This window comes from Lepus europaeus, chromosome 15 (assembly GCF_033115175.1).
Source record: "Lepus europaeus isolate LE1 chromosome 15, mLepTim1.pri, whole genome shotgun sequence".
Lineage (NCBI taxonomy): Eukaryota > Metazoa > Chordata > Mammalia > Lagomorpha > Leporidae > Lepus > Lepus europaeus.
This window is the reverse complement of record NC_084841.1, coordinates 30,197,431-30,209,647: the sequence shown is the minus strand read 5'-3', so window position 1 is coordinate 30,209,647 and position 12,217 is coordinate 30,197,431. Positions and strand designations below refer to the sequence as shown.

Sequence of the window (12,217 nt, the reverse complement as noted above, 5' to 3'; positions counted from 1 at the left end):
CTAAACTTTTTTTTTTTTTTTAATTTGGGAATCAAAGAGACAAACAGAAAAATCAAGCTCAATTCTGCTGGTTCACTCTCCAGATGCTCACAACAGCCAATATTAGGTCAGGCTACAGCTAGGAGTGCAATGCAGGTATCCCAAGTGAGCATAGGAACTCAATTATCTGAGCCATTATGGATGTCTCCCAGGGTCTACAGGAAGTCAGAGTCAGGAGCTGGAGCAATGTTATCAAACCCAGGCACTTCGATGCAGGACATGGGTATCTGAACTAGCATCTTAAAAGCGCCACTAAACAGCAACCTTAGTGCAAAAAAAAATTTGAAATCTATGCATGTAGGGGATCTCCAAAAAGTTCATGAAAACACACATTGTGAAAATACTATGCATGGATTTCCAAATGTGCAAAATAAAATTTTCAAAAATTTCAAAATAGACTTATCTTTTAATTCTATTTCTATGAACTTTTTGCAGTACTCTGGTTTTTTTGTTTGTTTGTTTGTTTGTTTTGACAGGCAGAGTGGACAGTGAGAGAGAAAGACAGAGAGAAAGGTCTTCCTTTTGCCGTTGGTTCACCCTCCAATGACCGCCGCAGCCAGCGCGCTACAGCAGGTGCACCATGCTGATCCGAAGGCAGGAGCCAGGTGCCTCCTCCTGGTCTCCCATGCAGGTGCAGGGCCCAAGCACTTGGGCCATCCTCCACTGCACTCCCGGGACACAGCAGAGAGCTGGCCTGGAAGAGGAGCAACCAGGACAGAATCCGGCGCCCTGACCGGGACTAGAACCCGGTGTGCCAGCGCTGCAGGCAGAGGATTAGCCTAGTGAGCCACGGCACCAGCCAAAGTATTCTGTCCTTAAAAGTAAACTCTGGGGGCCGGTGCTGTGGTATAACGGGTAAAGCCGCTGCCTGTGGTGCCAGCATCCTGTATGGATGCCAATTCGAGACCCGGCTGCTCCACTTCTGATCCAGCTCTCTACTATGGCCTGGGAAAGCAGCAGAAGATGGCCCAAGTCCTTGAACCCCTGCACCTACAGGGGAGACCCAGAAGAAGCTCCTAGGTTCTGGCTGCAGATCAGCTCAGCTCCAGCCGTTGCGGCCATCTGGGGAATGAACCAGAGGATGGAAGATCTCTCTCGCTCTCTCTCCTCTATCTGTGTAACTGTGACTTTCAAGTAAAATAAATAAATCCTTAAAAAAAAAAAAAAAAAAAAAAAGAGTAAACCCTGGAGCAGGTACTGTGGTGCAGTGGGTTAAAGCCCTAGTCTGCAGCGCCTGCATCCCATATGGGCGCCGGTTCAAAACCTGGCTGTTCCACTTCCGATCCAGCTCTCTGCTATGGCCTGGGAAAGCAGCAGAAGATGGCCCAAGTCCTTGGACCCCTGCACCCATGTGGGAGACCCAGAAGAAGCTCCAGGCTCCTGGCTTTGAATGGGCGCAGCTCCACCGTTCCAGCCATCTCGGGAGTGACCCAGTGGATGTAAGACTTTTCTCTCTCTCTCTCTGCCTCTTTGTGACTCTGCCTTTTAAAATAAATGAATAAATCTTAAAAAAAAGAGTTAATCCCTATGGAGTTGGTTTTTTCTTTTATCTATACTTTTGGATGCCTATAGATGAACACTAAATTGTACTCTTCAAATTCTGAAGACTGTTGATCTGGAACTTCCATAACATGATACCTTTAGGTGCAATGAGTATCAAGAAATACTTGAGTCAAGTCTTGCTGATACTAGCCCCCTTGGACACTGTGAAGCTAACTGAGTAGGCAATCCAGCTGAGTTCCAGCTATTTTCTAAATGATGTGTAGACGATGCCTGCTTCAGGAAATTCCAAGGAAAGTGTTAGCATCCTTATGGTGATCATACAAACCCAATTATGAAGGTAGCAAAAATGCAATGTTATTTCTCACCATATCCCACTACTATCTCTTTTTTTTTCAATGAGTACAGAAAATGCTAGAGAAAGTAGTACTGACTGACCATTGTACCTCTTGACAGTGGAATGCTGCCCCAGTAGGCATGGCAGAAGTTCACTCATGATACAGGGATCAGATGGTGGAAGAGAAAGAAATATATAACTTATGTAGTAGCAGACTTACACTAAAACTCCACTATCTCTTACTAGCTTCCAGGCTCCCTATCAAATACTCACACAACTTAGAAGAACAAGAAACAACTACAACTCTCATACTTTGCCTTTCCCTTCTCAATGAGCCAGTGTTCCATATACCTGCATTGAGTTCAGTGTCCTATCATATATATGTATATGTTTTCCATTGCCATAAATAAAAACATGTTAATGAGGATTCCTCTGGACCTGCATTGTTTAATCCTCCCAAGAAAATGAATTTCAGTAAAATTTCATTAAGCTGATATCACTTTATTCAAAATAATACATAATTCAAAGCAACTGCTATCCCTAGTCAACCAGCTGCCTGATTGCTCTATAATAAAAATCAGATAATGGAAAGCTAGCTAATTCAAAGCCCATTTTTTCCATCCCCTTGTGTTTCACATTAAGAAGGTTTCTCTATATTTTTGAAGGCACATAAATGCCAAATACACTCTTTCAAGTTTATTTTCAGTTGGTATTCATACTACCGATAGCACTAATCCTCTGTGTGCTATTCCTTGTATAAGTCTGACTGGGCAAAAACACTGCTCGACTCCTTTATTTCCAGAAACTCTTTCAAGAGGTGTAATTCTGCCTGAGCTGGGACTTCATATATCAGTAAGACACATGATCAGTCTATTCCCAGTATGGAACAGAACAGATGAGTTCCTCCACTCCTTCAGAGTGGAGCTCTCACAGGAACGGCTTCATTAATTTGTTAGAAGTGAATTCCCAAATCAGATATATCTGTATTCAAATGGAAGAACAAAGAAACATTCCAAAGCCAGTTCTGAGGACGCCTGGAATATCCATTTATCTGAATTACCTTTCTGCTCCCCACCAATGCAGAAATAACAGAGGCCTGAATGGTTACTGTGTCTCTTAGCTGGGTTCATAAAGGGCCCATTATTTCATGGCCCTTTTATATCCATTTATTCTTCCTCTTCAACCTCTTCGAATTTAAAATATCAATAATTTTAAACTACCAACATAAACATTTTATATGTGGAAGCAATAGCACTTTCATTTTATATTTTATATGTAACTATGTTATGTTTATGTGTAATTCTTTATATGGTATATGTCATTTCATGTTAACACAGAGCAATTTGCTTGAACATCAAACTTTATTAATCTAAATGTAGAATAATCTATAGTGATAGGACAAGACAATATTTACTTTCTTCATGATTCCTGTTCCTTTATCACCATTTTAGATTTAATACTTACACTTTTACAATCAGAAAATTCAATTAATGTACAAGAAAGTTCATCTGATACCATTCTCATTGAAATGAGTATATGAAGAATCAGATCCTACAAAGTACAGAAAAGTAATGTGAACTGAATTTCTCTTTAGATCATTACATAACTAAAAGAAGGAACATACTAGCATTTTCATGAAAAAATTGTTTTGTAAAAAAAATCTTTTTTTCCTCTTAACACAATATGGACCTAATTTTTTTCCTTACTATAACATAGCAATCTATCTCTATAATCAGACAAATGGATCCCAAATGAAAATCCTCCCCGCCCCCACTTTTGGTAAAAGTATGCACTGTAACAAAATTCTATCATACATATATACTTCAACTACGTAGAAAACAAGGAATAGAGATAACCTAAGTGGGCAAATCAATCAATCACAAATCTCACTGTAGATGAGACCGGGTGAAGGCGAGAGTTAACAACAAGCAAAAAAGCTGTTATTCTTGTTTCAGTTTCCTCCAACTGATGAAGAGGAAAATAACTGATAAAGTCTCAGGAGGGCAGGTCCAGAACACATGCATACTTCCTCCAACCAGAGTCGGCTCCTTGAAAACCACCACCACAGGATCTCCGACTGACAGAAGAGACTAACAGTTCACAATCTGAGTTCTTACTTACAATGAACATGAGTGGGCTGCACATAACCTAAGCTCGTTTCTCACAGGAAGGGGCTGTTCTGGAGAACAAGTGGTGGTAGAAAGAAGCAGAAATTGGAGGTGATCAAATATTCTTTAGGTAATCACAAATGAATTCTTCCTAAGAGACCTTCACAATTCTATTTCTTCTGTCAGTCCTAGGGTTTTCATCAACCTTGAGATGCCCACGGCAGACTAGTCAGAAATACCAAAGCTAATTTTCCCCTTTCCCTTCAGAGCCCACGTGCAGATCCTCTGTGCAGGATGCTCTAGCTGTGTGGCTTTGTGTGAGGCTTTCCACCTCCCCAATCTCATTCTGTTCACTCAGTGTATTTACTAAAGCAGGGACTCCTCACCAAAGTACCTAAGCAAACACACAAATTAGAAAAAAACTTCAGGCTTGGGTGTGAACTTTCTGGCTTATTTCCTTTTCACTCTTTGTGCTTTACCCAAAGGAATGCGTGCTGTTTCTTTTAAATTACTGCCAAAAGCAAATGAGGTGAGGAGGCCACCATCTCAAACAATGCCCAGCAAAACCACTTTATTAGCTATGCTTAGGTCAAAAGGCATAAATAGTAATATACTAGCAAAGGCGCATAAGCCAGAGTAACAGAAGCCTTCCACACAACGTACAGAAAGCACAACTGCCACACACAACATTCAAGGTATATTTTGGAATTCATCTTAGAAAAAGAAATGTTCTTAAAACTGTACATATGAAATACAGGAAATGTGTTGCCTTTATAAAAATTAAAAAATAAAATAATAAGAGCAAGTTCACTACTCAATTCACAAAGAATTAGATAAATGAGAGGAAAGAGAGAGCCATTAACTTGAGGAAACACGACTGGACTACAAAGGAAGCATCTAAAAATAACGTTAGCAGAACGGTAAATGTGTGCAAACATCATACAGCAGAAACAGTAGATGCTAGAAACATTCACCATCTCCTAAAGATCAGAAGTGAGAGTCTGCACATTGAGTACAGAAAGGAACACTTTCACAGGACACGGCAATACAGAGGATGCAAACAAAACAAGCTTTGTTCTTTTAAACACTGTGTCAAAACACTATGAAAAAGGCACTTGATGTATTCTAAGAAGCTATCTTTTGTGACAATTGGAGGACAGTTTTTTAGTCAACAGGGAGCTAACTGCATAGATTGTTAGCATCCCCTGACTGAAAATGTTTGGCTCCCTGTATGTTCTGTGAGCTTGGTGTCCTGGAATATAACTATCCAGGAATTCATTTTGTTTTAGGAGAGAACATGGGAAGAACATAACCAATCACACCTTATGAAGGTAAAGGGACACATTTAGGATACACATAAAGGCCCCATTGCCTGTGCCTACTCAAACATACCACCTGCTGTTGACATTCAGAGTATGAAATGCTACCTTTTATGCAAATTAAAACTCAACACAATAAACACTCTACTGCAGTGGAGTGTGGTATTTCCAAAGAATGATGACTATTCTACTTTGTGATGGCAAAGTGTCCAAGCTTTATCTGTCCCAAGGAATGCATTTGCTTATTTTCTTACATCCCAAGAAGATTTAAAACTAGACACAATAGGGCAGAAGGACAATTTAAAGATCTCTGAAGGGAACATTTTACTATAATAAACAAGAAACAATACGTCTGATACTACAACAACAAAGCCCCCCATCAAATCAATACTTTAAGAAGCCCCTTCAAGGTGCACTGTTTTGTCCTCAGTTAACGTTCTCCCTTCATCCACCTGTTTAAATGGATCTCGAAATCTCTTTTAACTTTTCTAGGAGGACAAAATACGTACATGCACTCTATGTATGAAATGAGCCTTCTCCTTAGTTAGCTCGTCCTTTAACCTTTCCTAGACCTCATCTTTTCTATGTCATCTGCTCTTCCCTTAAACTCATTAGCAACCACCAACTCAACTATGAACTACAAACGTTTCCCTCAACACTGTCTTCTCGAGCACCAAACTCACTTACACATCTGCTGAGTGTCTCAACCAGGGGCTTCAACGGCTTCAAGTTCATCCATAACAGCGCACTGTCCTTCTTCCAAAATCTGCTTTATTTTCCTTATGTATTTTCTTATCTTAGGGACATTTACTCAGTCTCCCAAGTTACAAACCTCAGGCTTTGTATACACAACTCACCAAATTTTGTAAATTTAACCTTTACATTATAGTTAGAATGAAAAGATTCAAGGCCTAAATCTGAATGTGTCATTCTTTGCTTTAAAACACAAACACACACACACACAAACAAAATCACGTTCTGATTACAGCACATAAAGCCAGTTGATCTTTCCACCTCTGGATTCCACCTCTCCTACCTCACTTTGCAAAGACACACCTATGCTCTATAACATGCATTACTTATATTTCTCATGTATACTACCGATTCAATAAATATTAAGAATATTCAATAAATATTAAGAACTATCTGTTCTTAATATTCTAAGCACAGGGGATACCACAGTGAACAAAGCACAGAACAAAGTTTCTGACCTTGTGCAATTTAAATCCTGGTGGAAGAAGATAGAAACAACAAATGTACAACACATGAGGAGGTAATTTAGTGCTATGGAGAAAAAGAAACAGCTAGAAAAGCAACTCAGAGAAAAACTTATCACATTATAAGACACTGATTTTCTGAGCAAATAGCATGTCCCTCTTATGAACTACAAAAGCCTAGCATATCTTTAAAGGTGCAGTCATGGGGCTGGTTTGTGGTACAGTGGGTTAAGCAATGCTGTCATCACATATGAGCACTTGCTCCGAGTCCCAAGGTTCTGCTTTCGGTTCAGCTCCCTGCGAATGCACCTCAGAGAGCAGCAGAGATGGCTCAAATACTTAGGACCCTGCACCCACATGGAAGACTCAGATGGGGTTCCAGGCTCCTGACTTGGGCCTGGCCCAACCCTGGCCGCTGCAGCCATTTGGGAGTGAACCAGCAGATGTAAGATCTCTCTCTCGCTCGCTCGCTCTCTCACTCTCTCATTCTCTCACTCTTGCTCTCACTCTCTCTTCCACCTCTCTCCTCTCTGTAGCTCTGCCTTTCAAATAAATAAATAAAATTTTTTTAAAAAAGTGTGATCATACTTTTATCTTCCTTAATTTTTTTTACATTTCAAGTTAAGTTACAATTTAAAAACATAACATCAAGAATAATGTTGAAATATATAGTCATTGAGAGGCACAGCAGAACACAGTTTATTTCTGGAATAACCAGCTATAATAATTTTACTTTCTGAGATTAAAGTTGATAGATTCACTCATTTTTATTTGCTTCTAGTATTTTAGTTGGCTCCTGGACATATTGCAAAAGTTAGTATAAGTGCTAGCATATTTAAGATTATGTCATGAAATTAGGATTCATTGTTTAAGTTCTTTTCTAGAATTAGTCTCATTGCTATTTTACATCTTTTTTTGGGGGGGAAGGCAGAGTTAGTGAGAGAGAGTGAGTGAGAGAGAGAGAAAGAGAGAGAGAGAGAGAAAGGTCTTCCTTCTGTTGGTTCACCCCCCAAATGGCCTCTACGGCCAGCGCACTACAGCTGACACACCGCGTCGATCCGAAGCCAGGAGCCAGGTGCTTCCTCCTGGTCTCCCAGGCGGGTGCAGGGCCCAAGCACTTGGGCCATCCTCCACTGCCTTCCCGGGCCACAGCAGAGAGCTGGACTGGAAGAGGAGCAACCGGGACAGAACCGGCGCCCCAACCAGGACTAGAATCCGGAGTGCTGGCGCCACAGGCAGAAGATTAGCCAAGTGAGCTGCAGCACCGGCCGCTATTTTATATCTTCTATAATACTCAGACTATACTATGTCTTGAAATTTAGGAAATACAAATTAGGACTTCATAGTAACACTATGACATTATAGACAAGAGCTTTTTACTGGTGATTTGAAAACAGTTTTTCAATTGTCTGCATTGTTCAGAATGCTTAGTATGCCTCAACTGTTCAGACAGAGCTGAAACAACTAGAGAAATCCACAGAGGAAAACTGTATAAGACTCAGGATACTACTAAACAGTTCAACAAGGAGCCAAAGAAAACCTACACAGATATTAATTGACTTGTTTCATATTCAGAAAATTAGTCATTTTTTGCCTTATCATCTAAGTAGACATGCTTTGAAAGAATCTAATTTTCCTCTGTGACTCTTCATTATACTAGATATGGCTCTAGTCTCAGGACATCAAAGAATGAATGAATGAATGAATGAATGCTGGTGTTTCTGTGCTTATGAATCTGTAAAGAAATTAAAAGTTTTCTGTTTTAGATGTAGAGGTCCAATCTGAAAAATTTTAAACTTCCAAGTAACTTTATAGTAAGCCAGTTCAATGGAAGCTGAGCCTTCTTTTTTTGTCAAAGTTTTCACAGTTTAGGAAACAACGATAAAGTTCACCACTTTCAGGGGGCCTTTCACTCCTGTCCACAATCCCAGGATCCTCACAAACATGCACATTGTGGAACCTTTTCTGTATCCTACACGATAGTCAGCTTCTTTTCTTTTCAAATGGGTTGGCAGAGAGGGAGAAAACATCCCAGGCCCATATGAAACTTAGACTCAAGTACAGACCCGTAGAAAGCATTGGGTAGGGAGAAGGGATAGGGTAAATCAGTCAGACTGCAATGTACTGATAATTCCTGTGTTAAAGTTAAAAAGAAAAAAAAATTGTTACCAGCTACCACGGTGCTATATAAGAACCAGGACTTACGTTCTATTGAAACAAAACAAGGGGGCTGGCACTGTGGTGCAATGAGTTAAGCTGCCACTTGCAACACAGCAGCCATTGCAATGCTGGTATCCCATTTTGAGTGCCAGTTGGAGTCCCAGCTGCTCTGCTTCCAATCCAGCTCCTGTGCTGGAGACTAGGATGGAGTTCCTGGCTCCTGACTTCAGGCTGGCCCAGGCCCAGCTATTGCTGCCCTTTCAGGAATGAACCAGTGGATGGAAGGTCTCTCTCTCTCTCACTCTGTCTCCCCACTCTGTAACTCTGCCTTTAAAATCAAATAAATATACTTTTTAAAAAAGGCAGCTAAGGGGGCTGGCGCTGTGGTGTAGCAGGTAAAGCCACCGCCTGCAGTGCCAGCATCCCACATGGGCGCTGGTTCAAGACCTGGCTGCTCCACTTCCAATCCAGCTCTCTGCTATGGCCTGGGAAAGCAGTGGGAGATGGCCCAAGTTCATGGGCCCCTGCACCCACGTGGGAGACCCAGAGGAAGCTCCTGGCTCCTGGCTTCGATCAGCACAGCTCTGACCATTGCAGCCATTTGGGGAGTGAACCATTGGATGGAAGAAGTCTCTCTCTCTCTCTCTCTCTCTCTCTCTCTCTCTCTCTCTGCCTCTCCTTCTCTCTCTGTGTAACTCAGACTTTCAAATAAATAAATAAATCTTTAAAAAACAAAAAGACAGCTAAGATACAAACTTCACTTCATTCTCAGGACTGGGAAGGAAAGAATGTACGTACCGCATCTGTGATATCCATTTCAGACACCTTTTGGAAAGTCCTGCGCTCAAAGAAAACAAGTTTGCCACTGCCACATCCTCTTTGAACAGATGTACCAGTGACTACAAGTTTATCATCTGGACTGAAACAGCAGTCAGTCCTACGGACAAAAAGGGTCATAAGAAGGTTATGAGACCCACAATAATGCAGCAATTTAAATGAATGAAATGTAAACATCACTGTATTAAGAACTAACTCTTAAGAGGGTTTACAAGTCAAGCATCTATGCTGATTTGTTTAATCTTCATAATAATCCTATGAGGTGGATATTATCATCCCCTTTTTACTGATGGGGAAACTGAGGCAAAGAGGTTAAATAAAACTTGACCACAATCACAACTCTAACTTAGGCTGCCTCACTCAAAAAATCTTTGCTTTTAGCTTTATATTATAATATTTTCACTGTGAAGAGACTGTGGGAAAAACTCAATATGGACAATGTGAGTGTCTATAGACAAGTAAATAGATGTATATAGCTAATGACTGAGTAGGGACTATTTTGGCCATTTTTTTTAAACAATTTTTTACTACCACCACCACTAACATCACACCCAAATCATTTCATTTACACCAAGTCAAGGAATATGATACAAGGAGCAGGGAGAATGCTGAAACCCAATGGATGGCCATTACTCAGCAACTCTTGTTATTAGAGATCAGACCACATGATTGTGAATAACCTAAGACATGACCCAAAGAGGCTGTACAGTTAGCATTACTCCTAGAAAGCACAACAGCTTATAAAATACTCAGGAGATACAAATTCATGTCTGTCTGTCTCTTCATTTGTTTTAATGAATAAATGCTCTATTTTTATACAGCTTCCTTCATGTGATACTTCTATTACCTTCTTGTTCTCCTTGTTGATCATTATTTTAAAAAGATGTGAAATTTCATTTCTAACAAAATAGAAAAATTTTTGTAGGCACCAAGATTAGGACTTAGATGTCAAGTTCCACCCCATCTATCTCAGCCAAATCTTTAAAAGCTTTAGAAGCAACAAATTGGAGGTTACATTGTTCAGCTACCCAGGGGAAGAGTCTGAATAACCAAGACGTGAGTGTATACAATACACGCACATGCACATACACAAATGTCATTCTAACTTCAAAAAAATGTTTGTAATTTGAGTAATAGGCAAAATGAAAAGAAATAAAATACATCCTTCAAAACCCAGATTTTGATCACTTCCTAGAGTCCCTTTCCTAGAAGATCTAAAAACATATGATACAAATTAACATTAAGGTGAACAATCTCTTTTTTTATCCTGCTATGCTCATCAAATATTTAAAATAAGCTACTTACATTGGAAACATGGTGGGAAGACCTGAAGCTGAAAAAAGTGGCTTATTAAATTGTCGAATGTCCCACAACTTTAATGTATCATCACCTGGCAAATAAAAAGCAAAAGAGGAAAAAAAAAAAAAAGACAAAAAGGTGAGTTTTGCAATAAGAACTCATTCCAAGTTTCGAGGGTGCCAAACTTTCGTGTATAATTAAAAGGAAGGAAAGCAGTGAAGGGAAGGGAAGAGGGAGGCAGAGAGCAGGAAAGGAAAAGAAGGCAGACGCATTATAAGCAAATCTCATTTTTTTAACTGCTCAGGGAGCTTGAAAACAGTAGTAGATGCAAGAACAGTAGAAAGCCATCTGATAATGAACCAGCCTTGTAGACATTACTCTGCAGATTGATGGAGCATCTGTAGGCAAGAAGAAACCCAGGAGAATCTACTAGAAAGCACGCTTTCAGAGCAGATGGTGGTTCCCCCTGGTCTATTTGAGCATAACTTGACTTTTTGGGAAGATCGTAATTTAATAGCCATCGAGACTGAAAACAGTCAACAGATTGTTTTTCCCACTGGCGTGTGGTTATAGCTATCCATTAACATTAATGAGGGAAAGTCATGTGAGTCCCTTCCCTAAGTGTAATTCTACCTATGGCTATTATTCTTTTCTTTACTGGGGAGGACAGCTTTTTCAAGCCATTTAAAGAATAATGAATATTCTTTTAAGGATCCATTTTACTATATTTCTATTGGGCTACTAATTCCTTTCCAGAACAAAAGCCAAGCTCATCTAAGAAATGTCTTTACTGTTATCGCTCCCCAGTGCCCACAGCTGAGACGTGACTCAACCCTTGGGTGCAATAAGGAATCAGAATCAGGTGCAAGTGAGATGAGTGGAGAATTCAGTAAAAATCCCTCTCTCCCCAGTGACCCTTCCTCGAAAACCCAACTTTTGGCAGGTACACAATCAAGAACTGGCTAGATTTGGGGCCTATTTGCACTGGGAGAATTTTGTTAAGATCCACCTTTGGAGCATTACCCTATTACCTTTAGTCTTTAAGAAAAAGGTTATATATCCTCACAACCCACAAAAAATAATAGAACATTAATCTGCATTAATTTCAGATAACACAGCAGGTTCTGGAGCTGGCAGGAGCACTTACAAAACCCTGAGACTCTGCTGAATAGATTTTCCTCTACCATACTCTACACATCCAGGGAGGAAAATGATTAGAATACATTATATATGTTGAGTTGATTAATTAAATTATCCAATACCTATTATAGTGTGGAAGGGGAAAAGTTAAGAATTATCACCAGGGGCCGGCGCTATGGCACAGAGAGTAAAGCTGTCGCCTACAGTGCCAGCATCCCATATGGGTGCTGGTTTGAGTCCCAGCTGCTCCACTTCTGATCC

The 12,217-nt window shown here is 40.2% G+C and overlaps 1 protein-coding gene across 1 annotated transcript in view; it reads right to left on the bottom strand.

The window, feature by feature from the left end:
- WDR70 (WD repeat domain 70) overlaps nt 1-12,217 on the bottom strand; it is a 300,629-nt gene that overhangs the window by 42,277 nt on the left and 246,135 nt on the right. Inside the window, exons 12-13 of the mRNA XM_062212004.1 lie at nt 10,823-10,907; nt 9,479-9,617 (exon numbers count right to left, since the gene is read on the bottom strand). Coding sequence (XP_062067988.1) covers nt 9,479-9,617; nt 10,823-10,907 — 224 coding nt within the window. The remainder of the gene's footprint in view (nt 1-9,478; nt 9,618-10,822; nt 10,908-12,217) is intronic.